This window comes from Atractosteus spatula, chromosome 4 (assembly GCF_055471065.1).
Source record: "Atractosteus spatula isolate fAtrSpa1 chromosome 4, fAtrSpa1.hap1, whole genome shotgun sequence".
Classification (NCBI taxonomy): Eukaryota; Metazoa; Chordata; class Actinopteri; order Semionotiformes; family Lepisosteidae; genus Atractosteus; species Atractosteus spatula.
In genome coordinates this window covers 72,579,928-72,606,675 of record NC_142709.1, presented here as the reverse complement: position 1 = coordinate 72,606,675, position 26,748 = coordinate 72,579,928, and the positions used below count along the sequence as shown (strand labels likewise).

The window sequence follows — 26,748 nt, the reverse complement described above, 5'->3', positions numbered from 1 at the left end:
AGGAGGAGGATTGCTCGCCTGTGGAAAAGGGATTTTGGAAATTCTCGCAAGCCCTCCCAAAAGCTCGCGCGACAGCGGGAGTTTTTTTAGGGGTGGAAATTACGAAAAAGGAGAGAGAGAGGGCGACCTTCCCCGGTGTGGAGAATATTTTTCATTTGCGAGTTCCCCCCCCCCCCCCGTAATTGTTTTCGGTGGATGTTTAGAGAGCGTGTCGTCCGCCGACGGCCAAAAACACGTTTGCGTTTCTGTTGTTTGTGGTCGTCCGTGGCTCCCATGGGGGAGATGAAAGGGGGATTGTGTTAGTTTTTTGTGTGTGTGTGTTTATTTTCCTTGCCTTCAACTGCTTCGGTTCCACGCAAGAAAAACAGGGAGCGGGAGCCGCGCGGTTGCTATGGAGAAGCTGCGGCTGACAGGCCGTGGGCAGGCCTGAGCCTCGGGCTGGAGTTTGCCGGGAACGGGGAGAGGTCGGTGGGAGCAGCCGAGGGGAAACTAAAGAGGGAGACGGGGGTGAGTGGCCGCGGGGGGGGGTTGTCAATCGGATGAGTACAAAAAAATATGGAAGCATGAATCCCAAAGATCGACTGACCCTGGCGTGTTTACCGTGTCTTCACAAGCGGGACGGCGGATTTGTGGGAATTAACACACCGGCCATCGACGGGAAGCTGGGAAATCGGCACTGTGTAATAATAGCAGACAACAGGACTTGCATTGCAAGCGCATAGAGCGAGAACGGGGATGTCACGATGAAAAGGGATTATTTAGCCATTCGCGGCACTAGGGACGGAGGTTTACTAATAATTGCTGCAAGTACAGTTTGCGAAACCGAGAGACGTTGAGGAAGCCTGGAGCTCCGGACCAGCGAGCGAGGGGTTCAGACAGCTGCTCCGCAGAAATCGCCGAGATGAGCTGCGACGGGGTGTTTTAGTAAGAGGGGTTCGTGTGGGGGGAACAGAAACCAATATACTTGGAAATGTGAAGTTTGTTTTAAAAAACACACGCACACACACCGTTTTCCAAGCCGCCTACAATAACAGCGCGACTGTGTTTTTAATGGAGTTTCTCGGGGTCGTTGTTTTTTTCTTCCTTCTTTCTTTTTCTTTTTTAAATGCCGTTGCGATTCAGCGGCCGTGGCTGGTGAGGTGAATGGAGTGAGCCCCCCCCCCCCCCGGGATTAGGGGGCGATTTGGAGGGGTTGCGGTGGGTCTGTCGCCGAGCAGGGGTCGGTGCCTCTGACAGTGGGGAAATGAGACGTGGTCGGCTGCAGAAATGTGGTCTTGGAAGCTGCTAAGGTCCTATAGGTCTTTGTCTTCTCCGCTTTGAAATTCGGGGGGTACCCCCCTGGTCTTGGGCTCCCAGAGAACGGAAGCCCGGGTCTGCTTTGGGGTCCCCCTTCAGAGATCCGCCTCCCCTGTGCCCCTTTCTGTACTGTATGCAGGCAGTTCCTCACATTGGGGCCGGTTTCGCAGAATTTCCCTCCCTAAGAAAAAACTTTTCTATCCTCCCAAACTGGAAAGTTGTATTGCATGTCTTTGGGGGGGGCGGTGGGTTTGCGAAACGTCGTTTTCAGCGACCGGTTGCGAGATCTGGCCCCTAGTACTCGTTTCCACTGAAAAGAAAAGGAAACGGCAGAATGAAACATAGGGTTCCCTGTTTTGTTTTGTTGTTTTTTTTTAAAAAGAGGATATGGGTGGAATCGCAAACGGACACATGAGGCCTTCAGCCCTAACCGTGATCGGTTGTGGTTGTTGTCTTCTGAACCCACGAGTGGGTGCGAAGAGAGATTTTACCAGGCCTTGCTTCACAGCGGACGAGATGCGTGTGTCAAAAGAGTAAAACTGTCCTTTATTAATGTTTCCCGACAGAATATGGCCGTCCAGTGACGAGTTGCCAGGGCAGCGAGCGACAATGCTGGTGGACTGAAATCTGGAAGGGAGAGTTATTTCAGACCAGCGATCTAAAGGTAAGATCGCTGACAAGGAGGGACGGGGTCGCCGCACACGTGCACTGTTTTGTGTGCGTGCAACATATGGGCTATTTTTATTGATGTTTTTTTTGTTGTTGTATTAACCTCCAAACCTGCTTCTGCTCTTCACCGGTATCTGGTGAGCGTTGGTCCAGGGATGCATGAGAAAACGTGAGCTGCATCCCCTACGCCTGCGGCGTCTCTCGCATCCTTGTAGAAGCAGAGCTGACTGCCTGAAGAGCCCTGATTGACAGCCTTCAGCTGGGGGCGAACCCCAGAGATGTAGTAGTGGCTAGCACTACAGTGTCTGCCCGCCTTTCACACCACCTGAGCTGGCCTTAACTGTGCTGCGGGCTTTCCTGGAAATGACTCTGTGCCATCGCTGAGTTCGCCGTGGTTTTACAGAGGTTCTGGTATAGTTGGCCACCTCGTCGAGTTTGCAGGTTGCAGTTTAGCAGGCTTGGCGGTGAACTGGTGGGGTTGCAGCCCTTGTCTTTGGTTCTGGTGCTCTTGCGTAGCCTTCCTGCTTGATGCGTGGTTTTGGACTCTTTGGACCTGTGAGTGCCGCGGAGGTGCCCGGGGCGGCCCCGGTGCAGGATCTTTCCCACTTCCGGAGCAGGAAGGGAAGCCTGCTCCTGGTCTTGCGTGTCCCGGCCAGGCAGTTGGAGCCGAGCGGAGTCTGGCGGCTGGAGGTGGGGCGCCTGCGCCTGGAGACAGGTGGGAGGCTGTGCACCTCTGCGGCTGTCTCCCTCCCAGCTGGGGAGGGTGGTTTGGTTTGTTTCCCCTCTTTAAAATAAAGTTGTGTGCATAGGAACCTGCTTTGCTGTTACAGCCCATTCTTATCGCATGGCACCGTGCCAATGATAAATATTAGGCATTCTTTTGAGTTTCTGAACGTTCACAAGTATTTTTTCGAAAGACGTAACTGTCACCCCAGCTGTTTTCTTCAACGTTTTCCCCGCAGCTAAAGAAGTCAGTTGGGCATATTGGATGTTTGCGATTCTGCTCATGCGAAAAAAGTTTTTTTTTTCCGGACGTTTTACAGACTCGGCGCGTACTGCTGATTTATTCTAAACTATCGTGTTGTGTGCTTAAAGTAACACTTTCTTAATGGGCATTTGTTAGTTCTCTGTATCCTTCAATGCTGTGCAATGTTCTCAGAGTCCACCTCTGTCTCCTCCAGCTGCATACTAATCTCACGAGTTGTGTGTCCAGAATGGCTTCAGTCAGTGTGATAAGAGTTGCTATGGCGATGTTTACAGTTCGGTCCTCTGCTCCTGTGTGACTGTATTGTCTTCTGTCCATTTGCCAGTGAAATGAGTCTTAACAATTGGATTGCAGCTTTGTCCCAGGCTGCACATGCAGGCCTGCTCACTTTTCCCCATGGGACATCTGCAAGCCCATCTGCGGTAGGCATGCACAGAACTAGTCATAGTCTAGGGCTGCTAACTTTTTTTTTATCTGCATAGCTGTTGCATATCACATAACCTGGCTTCTGCGCAAAAGGCTACGCATGAGCCCTTTCAGAAAAGGCTTCTTTCTTGTTTTGATAAACACTGTGTGTAATACTACGTATCAGGATAATTGGCTCCTCTACAGACTGAAAGGTTTAACCACCATTGTGCAGCTGGAATACTCATGTTTTGTGATTGTTCATTTTCCCATTTTGTAGAAGGGGACAGAGCATGGATTAGCAAACATGCCTGTCGTGCTGATCTCCAACCAACTGAATAACTTTTGATGGAAACACTTGCATGAATTGCTTAAAGCTGTAAAATTAAATAGGCTATCACATTGATATAAGTTTAAAATCAGAGTGCATTTTTGCCAAGACTTTGTGTTTGCCAAGCTAAATGGTGTAATAGCCTGTTATTTTTTCCCCAAATGTTTTGTTTGATGTATTTTTTAAGTCATTCATTTGATTCTAGAAAATGAATGAATGGTTATTTCAAACTGTGTTACATCCTTAGGAAGTGTGAAACTGAAATGCATTTTTCTTACAATAGCCATCCGAAGTGGAAGAGCTATTGCCACTAACCTAACCTTTTCAGTAAAATATCTTTAATTGTCGGACTGCAATTTTATATTGCAGCAATTTGGGTTAGCAGAATAGAATATAAATGCATTATTTAAAATAGATTAAGTGGGACTTGTCACAGTCGAAATGTTCATATTCTTTAAACAAGTCATCTTTAAGAAAGTACTCTTGTGTTTAAGGTGTCTAATAGATGGATACTCTTATGTCATCACATTTTTGACATCAAGATGTCCTTGTAGGATAGCTTATTTGAACATTTACTCTGCTCTCTTGATCTCAACGCCTGGTTTTTGTTTCGGAAAGGGTGTGGCAATCTTTGATCTTGGACTGACGATAGCTTTCCATCCGAGCAGACTACTCGCTGTTTCCTGTGTTTGTGAAGTGAAACGTTTGTTCGCTAGGTGGGGAGATGAGTCATGCATGTCAACAACCTCTGTTGAAGTGAAACTGCATTGCAAGAAGAGGCCTTTGGGTGTTCAGCAGCAGCTGAGCATGTTGTAAAATCCTTGCATCCGATACATCTCTTCTAGTAATAGTTTCGTTTTCAGATCACACTGGGTAAAAATAAGAATAGGGGCTTTGTGTCTATTTTCTGTCTATTGTGTTTCCTCCTGAAGTAGTTAGTACGTTGTTGATTGTTTTGTGTGTGTGTGACCCGTGCAGATAGTTTTGGGTTGATTCAACTTCTTTCAGTTTGTCCTTTGAGGTTTTAACTGTATCCTGCGTCCAGGTATGTGGCTGGAATTCACAAGCATTTGCAGGACTGGATGGAAAGGAGCTGGAGTGTCTCAAGTCTGACGTTGTGTAGCTGCAGGTTTTCTCTGCTCTAGGGTGCTTTGGTTTTGATGGGCTTTGCCGCCAGGCGTACTCAACCCCGGAGTCCGTTTACGAATGAGGAGCAGTCCCGGAAGCTGACGGGGGGGGAAGTGTTCCGGATTTAGCCGTCTGCTGCAGACCTTCTGTTAAGGAAAGATTTTGGCAGCAGTGTGGAGGGAACAAAGTACACTCCTCTTTTCTGGGGGATGAGTTTTCTCTGTGGGTGACTCACAGGCTGAGCAGGTCTTTTCTTCCAGGCAGTTAACAGCGACACGTGAGCTCATCTGAACGAGCGAGACTTGCCGCAGTTGTTTTCCTCATTGCTGTCCCAGTCCTGCTGGTGTGTAATATAGTGGCTCATCTGTAAGCCACTATTTGGAGAGGGAGACATCTGTCTCTTAAAGGAATGCCACTGATCCCCAATTCTCCGACCTCCTTTCCAAAAGGAAGGCAGAGTATCTTTCCGCAGCTTGTTGTACACAGCTGTAGGTTATCGCATAGAGCATGAGAGGTTATAGACCAGAGTCACTGCGCTGTCTTTGTCAGGGTCCTTGAGGGTTTGGAATACTTGTGTTGGGTCGCCTCGTCATCTTCTCTGTTCAAGACTCAAAGGGTTCACCGTCTGTGCAGGGCCTTCCCTTAAGCCCCAGAATGCACCTGGTGGCCCTTTTCTGGACTGGTACCAGAGCTACCACTATATTTGTAATCTTTTTTTGGCAATATGACCGAAATTGTGTACTGTATTTTAAATGAGGCTTGTTGTTGCCATTTGTAAACATACCTTGCACTTGTCTGCGGTAAACATGAGACGCCAGGTGAAAATTATAACGTCAGATTTTGATTTATACTTATTTTAATTTAATAATAGCCGCCTTTTCTAAGTCTTATTAGTAAATCAGATGTATGAGATTTTATGTCTTGCAAGTTTTGGGCTCATTTTTTGTAGCATGATAAGTCTGTTCCTAACAAGATTTGTTAAGTGCGGCATGCGCTGCGTTATCTCAGGGCGTCAGCATGCACTAACTGCAAAGGAAAGGTAAATTCCCCTCTGAGAAGTTGAAAGAGGAAACATTTCGGCTGTTGTGCCTTCGTCACATGTAATACTTTTAGTGTGATTCTACCTTAAAGGGGTATCTGCTGGCCAAGAGCTTCTGGATCTCTTCATTGTTACAAAACAGATCAACCACATGTGTTAGCCTTTGACCACTGTGGTTATCAGCTGGACTTCTCTCCAGCTTCTCTCACTTCTAAGATAACCTAGACTTGTTTTGCCGGATCTGAAGAGACGTGTTAAATAGACTTTAATAACGTGCGATTTATTTTTTAAATGCTGAAATCTAAACATTTGAAGTAAATGACTGACACCTCCCACTTTTCCTCCAGTGTGTATATGCACGGATTTAAAGTTCGACGGTGTTCTTTGCCATATTAAAAGCCAGTAAATAAAAGTGCTTGTGATCGCTTTAAGTGGAACTCTAGCTGTTCCTCCTGATACACAATCTCTAAACCTTAGAGGCTTGTGCTCTACAGGTTAAACATTTGGACGCAGTAAATGCAGAGAGAATGCACTGAGGGTAGATTACTAATATGTTCTTTTCCTGAAGACAGAAGACGTGTCTCAAACCACTGCTGGCGCTGTGCAAGCTGTCCTCTTGTTGTGGTAACAATCTGCGGTCCTCATTATCACTGAAGCAGCATGGCTGGCGTAGAGAGTGTGTGTGTGTGCGCGTTAGCTTACATCCTCTTTAAGTGTTAAAATGTACCCGATTAAAGAAATTCATTCACACATAGATACCTTGTCTGTTCAGTTCCAAGTGATAACATATGGTTCTGAAAGAATAGCTTCTCTGTAGGTCTTAAATTTATTGTAATGCCAAAATAGACTCCTTTTGTGCAGTTTGTCAGAGGCATAATTAGCGGCTGGTGTTCGATGCTTCATGGCACCTTAAATGCAGCAGGAAACAGCATTTTGGGGTTGATGGCAAGCTGAAGTAGTAATCAGGTCTGAGATTGGGTCTGAGCTGTCGGGGAAAGTTTGAGAAAGAGAAACCCCCATCGGTACACCACAATAATTCATTAAGGCAGCACGTGCCCCCCTCCCCAGTGGTGCAGCTCTGATGCCAAAAGAAGAGCAAAGAGTGCTTGCGTCATGCTTGCGAGTTCACTTCCTCATCAGCCCTGTCATGTATTTTTAAAGACGAGGTGGTCGTGTGCTCTAGGATGCAAAGACAAGAACGATGCAGGCGTCCGAGTACAGAAAAGACAGCAGTGTTGGCCGGGACATTGGACTCTTCGGCGCGTTTGTGCATTGCTGTGTCCTTGTGCTCCTGTGAGCAGGCGGCGCTGTGGCTGGTGTATGGCTTTAGCTGCACAGAAGCCCAGGTAGGCAGATTGTCCCCCGGCCGAGTCAGCCCAGTCCAGGCTGTTTCATGCTGACGTTCTTGTTTTCCTCTCCATAGGAGAAAAGAACTCGCAAAACGTTATCGGCGTTCTGTAGGAGGCGAAGAGGAGATCAAGATGCCTCCCAGGCCGTCCTCAGGGGAGCTGTGGGGCATCCACCTGATGCCCCCGCGCATCCTGGTGGACTGCCTGCTGCCTAACGGGATGATCCTGACCCTGGAGTGCCTCCGGGAGGCCACGCTGGTCACCATCAAGCACGAGCTGTTCAAGGAGGCGCGGAAGTACCCCCTTCACCACCTCCTGCAGGACGAGACCTCCTACATCTTCGTCAGCGTCACACAGGAGGCGGAGCGGGAGGAGTTCTACGACGAGACCCGCAGGCTGTGCGACCTCAGGCTCTTCCAGCCCTTCCTGAAAGTCATCGAGCCAGTGGGCAACAGGGAGGAGAAGATCCTCAACCGAGAGATCGGTAGGCGTCCGTCTGAAAATCTTGGTCTGAGGTCTGTTTTAAATTCAAATGGAAGAAACCATCCCTTTCGGCCGCCTTAAACATTTAAAATGGTACCTAACTCATCAAGTTAACCAATAAAATGAGAACTGGAATCTTGTGTGTGGTTCAGGGCCCAGACCAGCACAGGCTGAGAAGAGCTTTCACAGGCAATTTAAAAGGGTTTGTGTGACTTGAGTCCTTCTCGGACGGGTGAGATGTGTGTGGCAGTGCTAACGGAGATCTGTAGGGTGTAGGACATGGATCTGTAGTCTAAGGCAACACTGTGGAGGTTGGAAGGAAGAAACAAGAAAACAAGCTGTGGCCCAGCGTTTTAGGTTCTTTTAAGTTCGTTTTGTTAGAAAATTGAGTTTCCACCCACGTGCACGGGGCAGAGTCCCATCAGTCCGCTGTTGTATCCACTCCTCCCACTGTCCCACAGCTGTCCAGTCCTGGTTCTGGGGGGGGGCCCACTGGGTCTGTAGAATTGCTTGACATCTTTAAAGCAGCGGCACCTGCAGAGCTGCGAGTATCCAGCTGGGTTCGCTCATTATCAGCTGTGGTGGAATGAAAGCCTGCAGATGGACTTTCCCTCCTGGACCAGGATTGGACACCACTGTCAGACACATTCTGGGCACTATGTACTGGGAGCGTTTAATACAATTCTAGATATAGAAGTATCAGAAATGCTCATGAAAGCTGGGTTGTTTTAGCTTTATGATCGGCAATAGGCACATGTTTTGCAAACATGGTAAGCATCAGTGTTTCACCGTTTGATTATAGAAAATGTGCCATGTGACTAATGGAGAGGGATGGGTCATCGGATGATTACTTCCTTTGTCTTGCATTCTGTCTGCAAAGGAAAGGCTTTTTTAGGTGATGCGTTTTTATCTAGAAAATGAAACACCAGCGTTAGTGGCATAAGCTTTCCTCGTTTTATTTGTAAAACTGTTGTGTGGGGTAAGGTGTTGGTAAAAAAATATTGCACTGCCGTTTTCCTTGGGTGCTGTAGAAAAAAAAGAACACAATGCCCAGGAACAGGAGGGCTTGGTGTACTTAATAAAATAGGCGTTTTATCCTCATGGCGAGTCCTGTGCGTTTCTGTTCCAGGCTTTGCTATCGGCATGCCTGTGTGCGAGTTTGATCTTGTGAAGGATCCTGAAGTGCAGGACTTCAGGAGAAACATCTTGAACGTTTGTAAAGAAGCAGTGGACCTCAGAGACGCCAACGGACCCCACAGCCGAGCCCTGTACGTTTACCCTCCCAATGTTGAATCGTCGCCAGAACTTCCGAAGCACATTTACAACAAACTCGACAAGGGTAAGGAGGGTCATCGGAAGGCTTACGTCAGCGGTCGGGGCTAGAAATTATATTTCTGTATAAAAAAATATATTTGAGCCTTTTTAGGCTTTTATTGTTTGCATACTGCTGCATGCAATCCAAAATCATTTTCTGGATTTTTTTTCCAAAACTGCAAGTGGCAGACGTTAGTATGTACTTGAAAGGGTTGTGTTGTGTTAGTTAGAGGTCTGGAAAATGAGATGTTATGCGCAATGAATTGTGTATACTTTATAAAAACAGTCCCTTAATTGGAGGCTATCATAATAATGCTTAAGAGGATCAGTTAGCTGAGTGCGCTAGCTGTGCCAGCTGCTGTTTACTTATTTCTTACAATCATTTGATTTAATACACTTGAAATTCTAATCTCACAGGGATATGGATCTGAATGGTTGCAATTAAGGAGAGCCAGGAGTAATGTTTTGTGTTTTTGAATAATGGTTATTTTTAAGGGGAACTTACAGACCTCTTAGTGGTGGCTACTGACATCACATAAAGCAGTGAAGCAAAAGGGCATTGCTAGTAGTTTATTTTCCTTGGGTGGTACCATCAACCAGCAGGTACATAAACCATTTGATATATTAAAATCGGGTTTTTTAAAAAAAAATTGTACGTTAAATCTTTCTGAATTTATGTAGTTTTGTATGATCTTGTCCCTCATCTGAACTCGCCAGTCTTACTATTAAGTCCCAGCGCGCTGACGATGATAAAACACCTGAATCCGTGTTGTCTCTTGGACAAATTCTAATTCTTTTGATCTTTCCTGTAAAACGTTTTCATGTTGGTGGTCTCTTCATGTTCCTTTTTTTTGTGCGGTTCAGGTCAAATCATCGTCGTGATCTGGGTGATAGTGTCCCCCAACAACGACAAGCAGAAGTACACCCTGAAGATCAACCACGACTATGTGCCAGAGCAGGTCATCGCGGAGGCCATCCGGAAGAAGACCAGGAGCATGCTTCTGTCCCCGGAGCAGCTGAAGATGTGCGTGCAGGAGTACCAGGGGAAGTACATCCTCAAGGTGTGCGGCTGTGACGAGTACCTGCTGGAGAAGTACCCACTCAGCCAGTACAAGGTAGGTCGCCCTGTGTCAGTTGGCACTCCTCGTTAAAATAAACAACTCGTGTGTGTGAGATGTGATCACTTTATTAGGCATATACAATGTCTTGTATTAGGAATTTGTCATTTTGCATGCCCAATCTTGCTCTTTATGAGACACACGGACAGGGAGAGAAGCTTGGGGTAAGAGCGCAGGGTCAGCCACTTATATGGCACCCCTGGAGCAGTTGGGATGAAGGGCCTTGCTCGGGCTCAACGGAGTAGGATTCCTCTGCTGGCCGTGGGATTCGAACCGACAGCCTTCGAGCCACCGCACCACCCTATGTGTGCAATGTGCATGTCGGTAATCTGCAGGTGGTCATACTGGAGCGCTCTTTTTGTGTTTTGATCTTTTTTGTGTTTTATTGGAAGAGGGGTTTCACAGATGAGTACAGCAAACAACTGTAATGGCATTGATAATGGTTTATTTATCTTGTTTCCCATGCTTGTGGCTATCCGCTATTGTGCCCGGCATCAGTGGTTGCAGGTGTATTTCTCCAAAGCACAGAAGGTTTCCACATTGACATCTGGCACACAAGCATGCTGAGCAAAGTTTTCCCTGGGCACTGGCAGCACCAGTATCGGGTAGCGGGGCACAGAGAAATGCTTCCTGTTGAGGTTCCCCACCAGGCAATATTTACGTAGATTAACCGAAATGAGCATAAATGTAACTGCGGTGCACAATTGCCTTCATCAAGTGTCTCGTCTAAGGGAAACCGCCAGCTGGTTACTTGATATTATCCAAAACCACCATTTATTTGCTAGTGTCCTTTTGAATGAATTACTTCTGTCCATCAACGCGTTTGAATCTCTCATGCATGCGTCCCTTTCCTTGGTTTTCAGAAAAACTGGTTTATATATGTCTGTGTTTTACAACGTTTTCTCTTGTACAGTAAGAGGTTTTGATTGTAATGTTGTTTGAAAAAGACCAGCACGCCCGGGCATGGGCACGTATCGGCCGAATGTCTTTTGCTTGACCCCTGGGAAACCGTGTGCGGTTGTGGGAGCTGAGGCCCTGTCTCCTGTCAAAGCTCGCTGGAGGCGATCCTCGGGTCGGTTAGCCGCTGCTGACCGGTGTGGGCCGCGCTGGCCGAACGGCCTCCCCTCGTAGGTGACCATCCCGAAACCCCCCTGTCCTGTGCTTCTCCCTCTCCCAGTACGTGCGGAGCTGCATCATGCTGGGCCGGATGCCCAACCTCATGCTGATGGCCAAGGAGAGCCTGTATTCCCAGCTGCCGATCGACAATTTCACCATGCCCTCTTACGCGAGGCGCATCTCCACCGCCACGCCCTACATGAACGGGGAGGCCTCCACCAAGTCGCTGTGGTCCATCAACAGCAACCTGAGGATCAAGATCCTGTGCGCGACGTACGTCAATGTCAACATCCGGGACATCGATAAGGTGCTTGACTCTCTCGTACCTCCGTCGCCCGAGTCCCAGCCTGTCGGGTCGCTCCCTCCCGTCGCTCCGAATCGAGCGGCGACGAGGCCGGCACTTGTAAGGGCTGCTGTGCCTCGGGAGAAGCGGAAATGGGCTTGGCCGGGAATGTTCTCAGAAAGTTAAAAGATTCTGGTTTTTCATATGCAAAACGAGTTGCAGTTCTTTTCAAAGTGTTCTCTTTGCATTTCTTCCCCCCCCTCAATTTCTGCTGCTTTCTGTAGGTTGTGTTTTTAAGTGGAGTAACCTGCAGAGTGTAGTCTAAACCTGTTTGTTCTTTTTTTTAAAAAAGTCTTTACTAAAAAAAAAAGGGGAATATGGATATGTTTCTAGCACATTCTCGGTTTTAACGGTGTGAAATGCGCAGCACACCTGTCTAAAGAGTGGACTTACTTAGCGTGAAACATTGTTCGTTTTCATGCTGTGGAAATGTTGACATGCTTTATGCTCCGTAGATTTACGTGCGAACGGGCATCTACCATGGAGGAGAGCAGCTGTGTGACAATGTGAACACCCAGAGAGTGCCCTGCTCTAATCCAAGGTATTCTGCCCATGGCTCTTCAGGGCTGTAACCAGATACTCTTATCCCTGTATCTTGCTGGAATAGTGAAGCCTTTAGTCATTTTTCCTAGGTTCTGACAGGAAAAGCCCATGAAAGCTCAACTTTTTCTTCCAAGTATTTGTTAAACTTGTACCTCTAGTACAGCTATTTCTTTGGCAAATCTTTATCGGAAATGATTTTGCAAAGCTAATGACTTCATAGGAAGCAGTGTGCATTGCTTGGGTTAACGTGCTCTTGAAGTGATCCCTGATCCCCGAGTGAACATGCGGTGTCCGCCTGTTGAGCAAAGATCTTTTCTAGATCTTCAGTCCCAGTCTGGTGACGCCAGGTGTGATCAGGTAACAGGTAGTAACAGAAGCGTAACTGACTGTTGGCTCAGTGGTCTTGCTGATGTTGTTTCCATCTGCACGTTTCAATTGTTTTCTTCTGAGATTCCCCCTTTCTTTCCAGGTGGAATGAGTGGCTCAACTATGACATGTACATTCCTGATATCCCCCGCGCTGCACGCCTCTGCCTTTCCATCTGCTCTGTGAAAGGCAGGAAGGGAGCCAAAGAGGTGAGGCCTCTTGGTGCGCAGAGCAGGCAATCTTAGGAGCTGTTCCCTTCTTCCTGTCGGCTGCTTGCGCAATCCTTTCGTTTGTTTCAGGTGCAGAGCTGTCGCACTTCTTGGATTTTTTACTTTTAAGGTTCTGTGCTCGGTGACGTGAAATGAAGGCGGGGGGAATAGAAAACATGGCTTCTGTGCGCAGCTAAACTTAGCCCTTGACATCCTGTGGTCAATGGGCGTGAGCCGAGTGAGCTAAATTTGCTTTCTCGCAGAGTGTATGTGAGGCAATCTGTGGGGGAAGGTGGGTGTTCGAGAACAAGGTTAGAATGTAGATTGAAACTTTCGTAGGATATTGTTACTAGTTTTGAAGCAGAAGTTAAATACAAATTGAGCTGTAAAACATGTAAAACAGTTTGTTGCTTGGGTTAATGTGGTAGCCTTAGTTTGCATAAGCATCTCTTTCAGTGATAGAGGACATTATAATGCTGAAGGTTTGTTTGCGGTGCATTTATGCACTTCGCGTTGGGTGACCGGGCTGTCAGCTCACTGTGAAGCACTTTGGTGAAATGTGCAGCTAATGTGGCGCACGGCTTTCTGATCACTGTCCTCAGGAGCACTGTCCGTTGGCATGGGGGAATGTCAACCTGTTTGATTATACACACACTCTCGTCTCGGGGAAAATGGCCTTGAACCTGTGGCCTGTACCTCATGGCCTTGAAGATTTGCTGAATCCTATTGGGGTCACAGGCTCTAATCCCAACAAGGTAAGGGACTAATAGGTACCTGAGGAATGTGCCTTGTGCAGCACTTTACTGTGTTCATGATGTCGTGCCTGGATACGATGGGTAACGCGGGTGTTTTCTTGTCTGCCCTTATTCAGGAAACGCCCTGCTTAGAATTAGAGTTTGATTTTTTCAGCAGTCCTGTGAAGTTTCCTGACATGGCGACGGTGGAGGACCATGCGAACTGGACCGTCTCCAGAGAGCTGGGGTTTAACTACTGCCATACTGGCTTGGTAAGGCCGTGTGCACCTGGACTGGGGAATGCGTGACTCGTACCAGCCCGTTTATACTGCAGTGATGTTTTCCAGTGTGGTGTTCCTTAAAGGAAACAGGCATGCTTTTGTAGAAACAGTGTAGAAGGTATTCATAGATTCTGCTGGTTTTGATTTAGCTGCTGTAGGTGTTTTTCTTTGCAGTGTAGTTATTGAAAGAAATAGAAGCTTTTTGTTAAATTTTTTAAGCATCCTTGTACTGCACACTGAGATGCTTCCATTTAGAAACGCTTCTAAAACAAAGCTCTTCTTAATATCTGAATCCGATCCAGAACTTGTGGACTGACAGTTGTTAAGCCTTGTATATATATATAAAAAATTTGTTTTAAAATTTCTCGGTCATCTGATGCTGCCTCAGGAAAGGCAGATCTGTAATTAAATAAGATTTGGCCAAGAAGAAGTAGAAGAACTGGGCAGATTGGTCCTGAAACCCTTTTAGCTGAGATTGAATCTCCCAGATCAATAAATCTCATGAGCGCTGCTCAAGCACAAAACGAAACAGTTTGATTTTGCAAGGAGTGCGATACTGCACAAGAAGACAAGGTTTTACAGCATATGGTAATCAAGATGGTGCTGTGTTAGTGGCAGCCTGTGCAGCAGCTCTGTGTCTTTTTGTTGTCTTTTCGTTCCTTTCAGTTAGTGTCAGTGAGCTCGTGTTTTTCTTTCATATCCTTGCCGGTACAATATATGCCAGGGGCTTGTGCAATACATTTATATTTATACTTATATTGTGCAATACAACTTCTTGTGTACTGTTCTGGTTTGTTCTTTGTATGTTCTGGACTGTGAGTAACTCTTCTTAGTGCACTTCTCACTGTACTGATTGTATTGTATTATTATTGTATCATTCGTTACACTGTTTTGTGTTGACTGTTAAGCTGCTATTGCACTGCAATTTCCCTCACGGGATCAATAAAGTATCTATCTATATGCAATCCTGCTAGCATGTGTAGCACAAAGTGTCTGTTGGTCGGGTAGAAGCCTTCTTGAGCCTGGTAGCAGACCAGTCTTGTGTGTCTCGTCGGCTGCTGGGCTCGCGTCTCTCCTGAAGCGGTGCTGGAGTGGTGAGGCGGTGTTCGTGTTCTTGCAGAGCAACCGACTGGCTCGGGACAACGCCCTGACGGAGAGCGACACGGAGCAGCTGCGCCTGGTGTGCAATAGGGACCCTCTGTCTGAAATCACTGAGCAGGAGAAGGATTTCTTGTGGCGGCACAGGTGCAGCATTTAAGTTCACATTTATTTGTCATTCCAGCCATGCACAAGTGTACAGTAGAACGAAACATCGTTCCTCCTGGTCCATGGTGCAATTGCAGACAAGACACCGACATAGACATTGTAGACAGATACACATAGTGCAAATTACTGATAATAATACTAATTGTAACTAAGAGTGTGTACACCAAAACAGAGGCAGTGTACACAGGATATACACATAGTGCAATTTAACCATCATAGAATAGTACAAAAATTACATCATACAAAACACACTGGGGGGATTTAAACCCTGTTTCTGGAATTGGAGTTGGTGCAAGTAGATTCCAGGGTGTTGAGAAGCCTGACAGCCTGTGGGGAAAAAGCTGTTACAGAGTCTGGTGGAGCTAGCCCGTATACTGCGATATCTTTTTCCATATGAACATTTCTTGAAGTGCATATCCAAGTCTCTTTTAGTTACTGACATCATTTTTTGTCTTGCTTTCCCCAAAGACACTACTGTGTGAACATGCCTGAGATTCTCCCCAAAATCCTCCTCGCGGTGAAGTGGAACTCCAGAGATGAAGTAGCACAGGTACTGATGAGCACGCCGTGAGGCCGATACCAGATTCTTGCATTGTACAGCTAAAGAGCGGTAAAGCCTAGTGAGATACAGACGTACAGTAGTAATCCATGACAAACTGCCTTGTATAAAGATATTAAACCTGTGGGGAAACTTCCCCCCCCAAAGTAATTTGTGCAGCATGTTTTTGTTCAGTGTGTTAATGTAGTGCTGAGATCACTAGATATTTTTATGACCGAAACTATTAATAAGACTTCCTGTTCAGACTTCCCGTTTCTTCTTTTACTTTCTCTTTTGCATAGATGTATTGTCTCTTAAAGGACTGGCCAGCAATAAAGCCAGAGCAGGCCATGGAGCTGCTGGACTGTAACTATCCAGATCCGATGATAAGGGATTTTGCTGTTAGGTGCCTTGAAAAGTATTTAACCGATGACAAGCTGTCTCAGTACCTCATCCAACTTGTACAGGTACAGTGGAAACTGCCCTTATTGTGTAATCTTGTTACACATGCCTTAGAATCTGTGAAATACTTTTACTCATGAGCTTTCTCTCTCGTTTCTCATTTTTTGGCTTACTGTGAGTATGTGTGCTAATTTACCACCAGGTCCTGAAATATGAACAGTATCTCGATAACCCCCTAGTGCGATTTTTGCTGAAAAAAGCATTAACCAACCAGAGGATAGGACATTTCTTCTTTTGGCACTTAAAGTAAGTTTTTTTTTTTCCCAGTATGAAAGGAATAGTGTATGTTGCATGATCCAATACAGTGCAGAGAAAACGTTTGTGACACCCCAGTATGTTTTCAATGCAAAATAATTTATTCATCCCTAGGGGGGGCAGTGTAAGATTGTGGGGATTTCAGTGTTTGATCATGATACCCTTGTTTAATCCCTTAAATGCCCAAATGGGATTATTTACTTATTCAATGTTTTTTGAGATCTGGATGGGTTGCCATCATTGGCACAGTTATGAATTTGGTGTTGTGTTGGCACAATCTCCAGGAGAGTATCATACAGCAAGACAGTGATCCTAAACATACATGCAGGTCTATAACAGAATTGCTGAAGGAGGAGAAATTGTGTGTTTTGGATTGGCCAGGGCTACAACCCAGACGTAAACCCCATTGAGAAGTTGTGGCAGGACCTGGAGTGACTTGTTTATACAAGGAAATCTTCAGTTGTCTCTGATTAAAGGCAGGTCTGTTAGATATTGGTTTAACATTTCCACCAGCAGGTAATCATTCCAGCTGATGGAGGCACCTCCAATTACAGACCCTACGGGTTCTGTACTTAATCTCTCAACAGTATTTACTGTTGGATAATTTACTAATTAAAATGTTTTTCTGTTATACATTTACCAGTTTATCTGAATCTTTTGTTTAGAATTTCATGAAGATCTCCTTACTTTGTAGGTCTTAAAATATGTGTACATGAGCCAGCAGAGGGGGTTCACAGACTTTTTCTCGGTACTGCATGTTGCTGTATCAGAAAAGATAAAACAATCCGTTCTTGGTTTGCTCTCAACAGCCTTGTGAAACAAATGGCCCCTGATGGGGCTTGATTGCTCTGTACTGTAATAAAAGTATTAACCTGCAGCATGCGTCAGCCGGGTGCAAGGCCACAGAGCAGTGTTTGTTGTAGACGGTATCGGGAAACGTCATTTTTGCACGAAGACCACGATTCCGCCCACAAATCTCAACCAGGCAAACAAGTGAAAAAAACAGCAGTCTGTAAACAGATTGTGATCCATTTTAATTATCTGAGCATTGAACCCCTGCTACATGCATAGTAAACTGGCTTGGATGCCGTTTGTACTGAAATCTGAACGCACAAAAATGCACAAACGCACATCTCCTTCCCCTGTGATTCCTCTGCAAGGTCTGAAATGCACAACAAAACGGTGAGCCAGCGGTTTGGGCTGCTGCTGGAGTCGTACTGCAGGGCGTGTGGGATGTACCTGAAGCACCTGAGCCGGCAGGTGGAGGCCATGGAGAAGCTCATCAACCTCACTGACATCCTCAAGCAGGAGAAGAAGGATGAAACGCAGAAGGTAGAGGCTCAGGCCCACCCCAGAGAGTTTTGGGGTTTCTTTTTTTGCTGGTGCTGCGGTGAAGTGCACGTTGCTTGTCACAGCTTCATAAGATTTGGAAAAAACAAATCTGATAAAGAATCTGAAGAATTGCAATTGTTAAGGATTAGATTTTGTTGATTAATTTGCCCTTCCTTTTTGCAAGAATAGATGCCTAACTGCTGTTTAGCCAATCCAGTAATCTAGGTTCCTAGCCTGGGTCCTGGGAAACACATGATTTTCATTTCCATCTGATTAAATTAGATAATTGAACCCTTAATGATAAGATGCACGTGGAATCCTAATTGTTTTCACTGTCCCAGTCATGTTGTAGGATGCCTTTTAACTACCGTGTCTCATAAGTGTGGATCTCCCAAGTTTACGGTTGGCGAAACTTGGAGGGTTCTGAATCAAGCAGCATGTTCAGTGAAGTCAAGGGCCTGACTGAGACAGAAGCCTGCAGGTGTTGGTTGTCCTCAGCACACCAGGGTGGGGAACCCCTGCAGTAGACCACATTCTTGAAATCTGTAGTCAGTCCTGCGGGAGGGTGAAGTTCTCCTCAGTGAGGAGGATGATAACTCGGACTTGCCGTTCTAGCCTGGGTTCAGCTTCTCTTTCTCTCTGCTGCTTCACTCAGTCAGGACTTGCCCGGATCTGCAGGGGAGTGTTGCCGAAAGTCTTGAGCTTCTATCGTGACCAGCCATGTTTGCGACCTTCTCCGAAGATGAGCCAATACCCCTTTGTCCTTTCAGGTGCAAATGAAGTTTCTGGTGGAGCAGATGAGGAGACCAGACTACATGGATGCATTGCAGAACTTCACCTCTCCACTCAACCCTGCACACCAATTGGGCAACTTAAGGTTTGAGACGGAGCTCCTGTACATAACAGCAAGCTTTTGTTTTGCAAGCTAGTGATCACAATGTAATACTGTTTTTTAAAAAGATAAAGCCTAGAGAGCATATTGTACAAGTGACATCTAATGTGCTTGCATGCTTTCTTGAAATAATTACATTTTGGGTTAAAACAATCAGCAGATCTCCTCTGTCCCTCCAGCTTCCACTTGAGTCTTTAAAGGCAGCTGGTCCATAATGAGTTAATCGGCTGACATATTGAACTAGTTAGATTTCACTCTGTTCTGTGTTGAACTGCTAGGCGGATGCAATGAATCACATTAAGTGGATTGTTTCTGCTCATTAAAAGCTGACTTCTTTAAAGTTCATTGCACTAAACGTACAGCAGGCTGGATGAAAACATGGAGAGAGAACACTGAGAGTGTCAGACTTCCTCCTCTGTGTTTTTCTTGTTAATTCAGGCTAGAAGAATGCAGAATAATGTCATCTGCCAAAAGGCCTCTGTGGCTTAACTGGGAAAACCCCGACATCATGTCTGAGCTTCTGTTCCAGAATAATGAGATCATCTTCAAGAATGGAGATGGTAAATATTTCCTGTTGCGTGAATTTGTGCACAGTGAGTGATGTGTTATGTATTAATTGTAATCATAATTATTACAAAGTTAGAGGCAAGACTTCAAACTCCTAGCCACAAGTATAAGTCTTGTCTTGTAATTGTCGATGGTGAATTATGGATGCCTTTTCTTTTTAATTGTTACATTTCTCTCTTAAAAGGATTCTCTGTTGTTTTTCAGATTTACGACAAGACATGCTGACTCTGCAGATCATTCGGATCATGGAAAACATTTGGCAGAACCAGGGTCTTGATCTCAGGTATCCCTGATGACACTGTGCTGGCCAATCGCAGCTTTCCTGCCCGAGTCAAATGGTGCTCTGCTGGCTCTGGCCAGGAAGTGTTTTTCCAGGGGTCTGCTTGCTGTGATTTCTGCAGGTTCGATGAAAGTCTTTTATGCCTTTTCCAGGATGCTTCCCTATGGCTGCCTGTCGATCGGCGACTGCGTGGGGCTCATTGAGGTTGTCCGAAGCTCCCATACAATCATGCAGATTCAGTGCAAGGGGGGGCTGAAAGGCGCATTGCAGTTCAACAGCCACACTTTGCACCAGTGGCTCAAGGACAAGAACAAGGGCGAAATGTAAGTCTCTGCGGAGAGCCTGGTTTAGCACTGGGACACGTGCTGTCAGGATCCCCACATCACACCTTTCTCCTAGTCTAAATCAAATGCCTGCGCTGCGGGAAACACAATCATTAATGCACAAAGCATTCTTCCTTTCCCATTGCTGACATGTGGGGACCTAGGAACACCTTTTATATTCAGAGCTTAAAAAGAATCGGCATTTGACGAGTGCATTTCAAACCACATGGAAAGTAAAATGTGCACAGTGATGTGTAAAACCTCCAATTTACATCGCCAAATCAACATCATTTCCAGCAATGCACAACCCCGTATTTGCTTTATTGTCTGCGATTCAGAACCAGGCAACAAAACATCCCGTAATGTGAACCGGCTCTGTTATAATAATATCCGTACATATATGGTGCTTTTCTGGACAATCCACTTAAAGCACTTTACAGGTAAGGGGAACTCCCCTCCATCACCAGCAGTGTGTACCCCCACCTGGATAATGCGATGGCAGCCAGAGTGCACCAGTTTGCTCACAACATAGCAGCTCTCAGTGAGTAGGAGAGAAGAGTGAAGAAGACAGCTCATAGATGGGGTTATTAGGAGACCATGATTGTTAAAAGCCAGGGGGAAATTTGCCAAGTTAATTAAGGTAACACCCCTACTCTTTTAAAAAAAAAATGCCCTGGGATTTTTAATGACCACAGAGAGTCAGGACTTCAGTTTTACATCTCATCCAAAGGATGCGTATAGTATTTTACAGCATAGCATCCCCATTACTATACTGGGGCATTAGGACCCACACAGACCGCAGGGTGAGCGCCCCCTGCTGGCCCCACTGACACCTCTTCCAGCCGCAGCCTGAGCTTTCCCAGGAGTCTCCCCTCCAGGTACTGACCGGGCTCAGCTACTGCTGAGCTTTAGTGGGCTGCCAGGTGTGAGCAGAAGCGTGATAGTACGTTACATTGTAAACAAGCAGGCTTGTGAACACATCTCTTTTAATCCAACAGAAATATTACTGACAAATACTACTTGTTAACTCTGCATGCACATGTAAAATCATTCGATACTGTCAATTAATTTGGGTTCGATTTAAGAACCGCTCTGAGAATTTTGGATTGCGGTTCCACTTTAAATGTTAAAGTACATGAACTGTTTCAATTTTCTCACAGTTTAAAAACTCAAGTCCCTCTTCAGCACATGGAAACTTCTTGAAGTGAGCTAGCTCACTTAGGTATTGATGATCCAATGCCTCTGTCCAGGTATGATCTAGCGATTGACCTGTTCACACGTTCCTGTGCTGGGTACTGTGTAGCCACGTTCATCCTGGGGATTGGCGATCGACACAACAGCAACATCATGGTGAAGGACGACGGGCAGGTCAGTCCGTACATCTCTTCACTCCTGAGCTCGAGAATTTTTAAAAACAATTTAAAAATTGTTCAGGATTTCATTGTGACAAAGTGATAGGATATTCACTAAGTACTAAGTACTATGAAAATTATCCCCATGGAATAACCAGTGTAAAATTGCAAATTTGTGAATTGCATTGATTTAGGACTTTCAGCAAGACTCTGGTAGAGTAAAACAAAGATTGCTTAATCCTTTGTCAGCCTATATTGATCCAGTAAGGCTGTTTCACAGTAGCGAAGGAGTTGTTGCTTCTGGTGTTTTTATTTAGTTTCTTTCCCAGTTGATGCTGCTGTGAATAACCTGCTACATGAGAAATGACCATATCCAATACAGCCAGTGGAAACTGACATTCCTGGAGCTAATCTTGATCACTGAGGAGATTGAACTGGAATTCCCCTGAGCAGCTCCCACACAGGGCCTTAAACATCAACCCCCCCAGAACATATTCTTTTGCTGATTCGAGAGAGTTTGCCTGGTTTTCCTTAATTTTCTTAATTGCAAAGTAATTTTCTTTGTTTTTCAAGCTGTTCCATATAGATTTTGGACATTTCCTGGATCACAAGAAGAAGAAATTTGGCTACAAAAGAGAGCGCGTGCCGTTCGTCTTAACCCAGGACTTCTTAATCGTGATCAGCAAAGGAACCCAGGAGTGCACTAAAACAAGAGAATTTGAACGGTAATTCAGTGTTGACCTCTTGTTTGCCATTAGTGTATTTTACTTAAAAGGGTTTGGCGGGATGACTTGCTAAAATTAAGATACAGGAATGAGCAGCAAGAAAAGTCCTATGTTTCTTTGCTTTGTGAGGTTTGGTTTCAGGTTTCAGGGGCTCGTTTTGGTTAGTCCTTTTGATACAAATTTTTGTCATTTTTCAGTTTTTTTTCTCAACCTTCACACACTTGATGAGCAGCTGTAGAAGTGTTGGAGCCGGGCGGTTCGCTCTCTGACTCCTTTATAAGCCCGCCGGCCTGCTCCGTTGGTCTTTGTCGGTTGACCGAGCTTTGTCGATTGTCCCTCTCGCGTCCCGGGCAGGTTCCAGGAGATGTGCTACAAGGCATACCTCGCGATCCGGCAGCACGCCAACCTCTTCATCAACCTCTTCTCCATGATGCTGGGCTCGGGGATGCCGGAGCTCCAGTCCTTCGACGACATCGCGTACATCCGCAAGACCCTGGCGCTGGACAAGACGGAGCAGGAAGCCCTGGACTACTTCATGAAGCAGATGAACGACGCCCATCACGGCGGCTGGACGACCAAGATGGACTGGATCTTCCACACGATCCGGCAGCACGCGTTGAACTGAGGCGGCGGCCCGCCCTGCCCCATCGCGTGGCATTGCACTACCGGCCTGCGGACAGCGGGCGACGGAACCACCCTTGTAGCACTGAACAATCCGGAACTCTTCTCTCATCGTCTTCATCATCGTCATCTTTGAAGCCCGAGCTTTGTTTTGTTTTTTTTCCCCTTGTCCTCCAAGCCTGCAGTTGTGTTTCCCGGCAAGCAGTTCCAGGTTTCAGCGGTGGTGTGAGAATCTTTCGTGAAGGAGGATCCTTTTGTTAGTGTCTCAGCGGTGTGCTCTGGTCTCCTCTGAGAAGCAGCTAGATATCCAATTTCTTGTTTTATGGCCTTTCTAAAATCACTTACCTCTTAATTTAACAGGAGCTCCGGGGGAAGGGGCAAAGGGATTGTAAAATGTCTTCCTTCTTTTTGCCTTTAAATATGCACAAAATATTTAATCTCCTGCGCAAAACACAGGGTAAACATTTTTTTTTCATGTTTTGAAATGCGTTATTGGTTTCAGTCCTTATAAAAGGTCAAAGCAGTGACCCCTGATGGGCGACCTGGGTTCCTGTACGAGATGGCCTCAATCCAGGCTGTGACACTTGGCGCACCGGCGACCCCTAGTGTCTACTGGCAGTTTTTCAACTTATTTTTACCTTTCAGCTTCTGCACTCCTGTAAGCATGAACGGCCTTAGTACACTTCGTTGTTTTTAAATAATGTACCCTGTTTACACAGCTTAGTAATACTTTTTTTTTTACCAGCAAGCTCAGATTCAGTCTCGAATTTCAGCCTTTGCTCGCGATACTCCTGTGAATCTGGAGCACGACTCCCAGGTCTCCCCTGTAGAGACGCAGACCGTGACGCCGAGGACGGTCGCGTCTGCTTGAAAGGGGGCGAGCCTCTAACTTCTTCATCTCTGAATGTCTGGTGCGGTGAATGTCGGATTGCATCGACCAAGCTGAGTTATGAGAGGTGGAGGGTGGTTTGTTTGTTTTTCTGTGCATAGGGAAAGTCACCATGGAGCTAGAATCTACATGAATGTTATGCTTTTAGAACCTTAAAGAAGGAGGAACGAAATAATCATTGTTTTCTTACACAAACACTTAACGAGGGGGGCAGTGTGACTTCAGGATGCAGGATCCAGTAATTTTTAAAAAATAAAATGCACATGATGCTGCTAATAGTTTGCTGTTCGAAGCAGCCAGACAGTGATATCGCCTTATACCTCTCCCTCTTGCCAGATGTTTTGTGGTACCAGGTGTGTGTGAAAATAAGAAACCAGAATACAATATAATTTACTACCATTCCCACGTGTGAAAATTTCCCAACTTTTGAGTCAGGTGGGGTAGAGGTTTTCCTGAGATGGTTTGGACAGCTTGGAAGGAGGTGAAGTTCTGCAAGGCAGAGCACTCCCGCAAATCACAGCTTATTTAGGCTTTTGTTCTCTGAAAGTAGCCGCTCGTGGTGCTGAAAGGATCCAAAGCTCTAAAAATAGACGCAGCTTAAAGGCAGTGGAATTTACCTTTTGGATTGCTTATGGGAAACAAAGCTCATTCCTATAATCTTGCTTGGCTGCCGTGCGAAACTAAAAATGTGAACTCTAATGGTCGGGCAGGGCTGCGAGGTGAATCCTTCTGTCTGCTTTCCATGGATTCAGATGTTTAAAGAAATCTGGCAGGATATTTATACGCAAAACCAAATGAGAATGCCCCCCCCTTCACCGAGAGAGAACTTTATATTGGATTATTTCCTTTCGCTGACGGCAGTGAGAGACGTTGTTGCAGCCGCCGCCGCTGCATAAATCTGCACGGTCTTGTTGGCAGTGACTAAAAATAGGCCACAGTTGCAAAAGACATGCGACAAAAATGGTGCCGCTCAATTTTAATAGATTTGCAGACGGCGTGTTTAGGATGCCTCCTCAATATTTTAATCCCACTGTACCGCGTATTAAATAACATCCTATCTCTGGCATCGAGTTCGTTCTTTGGTAATTGGAACTTCCTATGTCATCGGTGTCTCTCAAACAGGTGAGGCTCGAAAAGCAGCAGCGTTTCTGTTTGGAGTCTCTGTAAGGTGTCTGTGACCGTTGCTGTGATGGACTTGCACAGTGAAGGCACGTGTCTGTTAGTGAGGGTTTCATTAGATTTTGTACAAAAACAAAAGTCGGACTTTCACGGCTACTCCTTTAATTTGATGAGGGGCTCCGTCGGATATTTTTTTGAGAGGAAATGAGATGCCGTGGCACGAGAGAGATGTTGAGCACCCACTTGCTGAAGACTACAAATGTGTCGACTGAGCCAAAGTTTATAAGCAACATAATTGGTTGCTTGTATATAGCGTGTGCTGTGCAGTACATAAGATGACAATATAAAACTGCCCAAATATTTTGCAAAAAAGAGAAAGTAAGCAGGCTTCTGAATGGGAACGGGTTTTCTGAAGAGGATTGTTTGGTATAGACTATAGAAACGTAAAATACTAACAGCTTTAATCATCAACGACACTCTCAAATCTTGGCGATTAGCCTCCAAGCCTCCAGCTCTGCGGTTGTGACCTCTTTTGCACAGAAATGTTGCAATAAATCGAAACCAAGGTTTACTCTTGATAGGAACTTACAAGGTAATGTTTGTTATAGGTGTTAGTGTTTTTAATGGAACTTATTTATTGTAAATCGACAATAACTACTGGCACAGTGAAGGTGAACTAAATTGCCTTTCAGCCATAGGAGAAGTAACTTGACTGGTTTATAGAGGGACGTGAGTGTTTGTAAATCTTTTGGTGAAGAATCGTGGTGCTGTGTTTGGTTGGAAATGCATATGGTGGTAATCATGTCCAGTTCCAGGAACTCGGCCAAGGTTTAAAAGCTTGTTCATTATCACAGTGTCATCTGCCATTATGATATGAAGCTTTTTTTTTTCTAACAGGGTCTGGGAATGAGGCCAGATCAGCAAAATATTTTCTGTATTGAACACTACAAAGTTTGTAAAGGAAACAAGAAATCTTGCCTACTCTTAACACTTTGAATAAAATGTGGAAATCTACTGAGAACCTGCTCTCCATACTGCATTCTAAATGCATTAAACAATTTAGAAAGAAGGCCCAGATTTTGAACTGTGAATTTAATTTTTTTCAACTATATTTAGTGGAGTAGATTCTCTAAAGACTGGGGAAAGTATATACAGTATTCCAGACTTCCTATGCATTCGTGTGAGATACTTGAGGTTTTCAATTTTAAACTACAAATGTGGTTCTTATATGCAGTAAACCAGTCAACAGCTATACAATCGTAACTGAAGTGTGTAGGTGGTTTTGCACTTTGTAATTTTTTTATTTCTTTTTTTAAAGAATGCCTTCTGTCTAAAAGCAAAAAGGCTTACTTCTGTGCATGTAAACAAGTCATTTTGCTCTTTAGTATCAGAAATGGGTCAGAGACATTTAAAACCTTGTAGTGTACAGTAGCCTTACGCAATTTTTTAGGCCTTTACTAGCATGATCAGTGTCTTCTGTGTATACGTCTGTCTGTACAGGTTACAGACGCCTTGTTTGGGCCGGACCCAGATACAAAGCCCATTGGACGCCAGTGTCTAACTGTTTAAGACCTATTTAAGATGCTTTTCACTTGTTACAAGATTAAAAAAATAAAATAAATGTTGAGAGGGTTTAGATATGCTACATGTAGGATTCTGTAATGGAAGAAAAACCTTCCATGCTTCAGTTTTAAAGGTTTTACTTGAATTTCATTACGAACCACCTTTTTGTGCGTCGCGAACAGAGGTGTGGTCACCATGTGTGCAGCACTGAAGGTCAGCTAGCATGGGCAATTTCATACCGATCGTGAATGTTTCAATCCTTTGCTCAAACTAGTCTCTTCAAGCAGTTAGGGATTCTAACAAATTAGTACTGTTTTATTATAGACTTAGGCCAAACTTTGAAGTAATACAAAGCATGACAGAGCATTGCTATCTCTTGAGTTTTGTTTGAAAGGTGCATTTCCAGAGGGAGAGGGAGATCTGAGGCTGAAAAAGTCTTTGCCATCTGGGACAGTAAAATGTCTGGAGGGACGAGAGAATTTCATGGTGTGCCCAGGACACATCTCTCCAAGTTAGTTCTAGCTTTATTTTCATTATTATTAACATTATTTTTAATATATTGTGGGCCAAATAAAGATTGCATAAAACCCTATTGCATGCAAGTTAAACTGCAAACTCCCTGTTACTTTGGTCCATTCTGCTATTTAGCTTGGAAGGATAATGTTTGGCCTAAGACTGCACTCTTTAGTAAACATTTATTAGACTTTAACTGCTATCCAGTAACAGTCTGCATTTTTCATTTATCTATTGTCTGTTATTCATCATGCTATTTAATTAAACGATGGCTTTGTACCCTGTCTGTCTCGGATACTTTTGAGTGTGATGTAATTATGTACAAATAAATTTATTTCAAGT

The 26,748-nt window shown here is 45.2% G+C and overlaps 1 protein-coding gene across 3 annotated transcripts; it reads left to right on the top strand.

The window, feature by feature from the left end:
* The first annotated feature begins 329 nt into the window (after nucleotides 1–329).
* pik3ca (phosphatidylinositol-4,5-bisphosphate 3-kinase, catalytic subunit alpha) lies at nucleotides 330–26,748 on the top strand. Of its 3 annotated transcripts, none has more exons than XM_088914320.1 (22): nucleotides 330–464; nucleotides 1,863–1,960; nucleotides 7,277–7,686; nucleotides 8,815–9,024; nucleotides 9,864–10,114; nucleotides 11,295–11,540; nucleotides 12,032–12,117; nucleotides 12,589–12,694; nucleotides 13,297–13,449; nucleotides 13,566–13,700; nucleotides 14,830–14,954; nucleotides 15,444–15,525; nucleotides 15,816–15,980; nucleotides 16,118–16,221; nucleotides 17,391–17,562; nucleotides 18,333–18,439; nucleotides 18,893–19,014; nucleotides 19,226–19,304; nucleotides 19,454–19,624; nucleotides 20,875–20,992; nucleotides 21,550–21,701; nucleotides 22,056–26,748. In XM_088914320.1, exons 3-22 carry the CDS (start codon nucleotides 7,335–7,337, stop codon nucleotides 22,324–22,326), a joined length of 3,207 nt encoding a protein of 1,068 aa, XP_088770446.1. In that variant the 5' UTR covers nucleotides 330–464; nucleotides 1,863–1,960; nucleotides 7,277–7,334; the 3' UTR covers nucleotides 22,327–26,748. The 3 variants fall into 3 exon arrangements, with proteins under 3 accessions (XP_088770446.1, XP_088770445.1, XP_088770447.1); XM_088914319.1 differs by having other exon boundaries at nucleotides 367–507; XM_088914321.1 differs by lacking the exon at nucleotides 330–464 and adding an exon at nucleotides 851–924.

What these genes read in the sequence shown, in the direction of transcription:
- pik3ca (XM_088914320.1), top strand. Translation starts at nt 7,335, where the DNA reads ATGCCTCCCAGGCCGTCCTCAGGGGAGCTGTGGGGCATCCACCTGATG. An exon ending in GATCCTCAACCGAGAGATCG is followed by an intron (nt 7,687 to 8,814) that starts GTAGGCGTCCGT and finishes TTTCTGTTCCAG; the next exon opens with GCTTTGCTATCGGCATGCCT. An exon ending in GATTTCTTGTGGCGGCACAG is followed by an intron (nt 14,955 to 15,443) that starts GTGCAGCATTTA and finishes CTTTCCCCAAAG; the next exon opens with ACACTACTGTGTGAACATGC.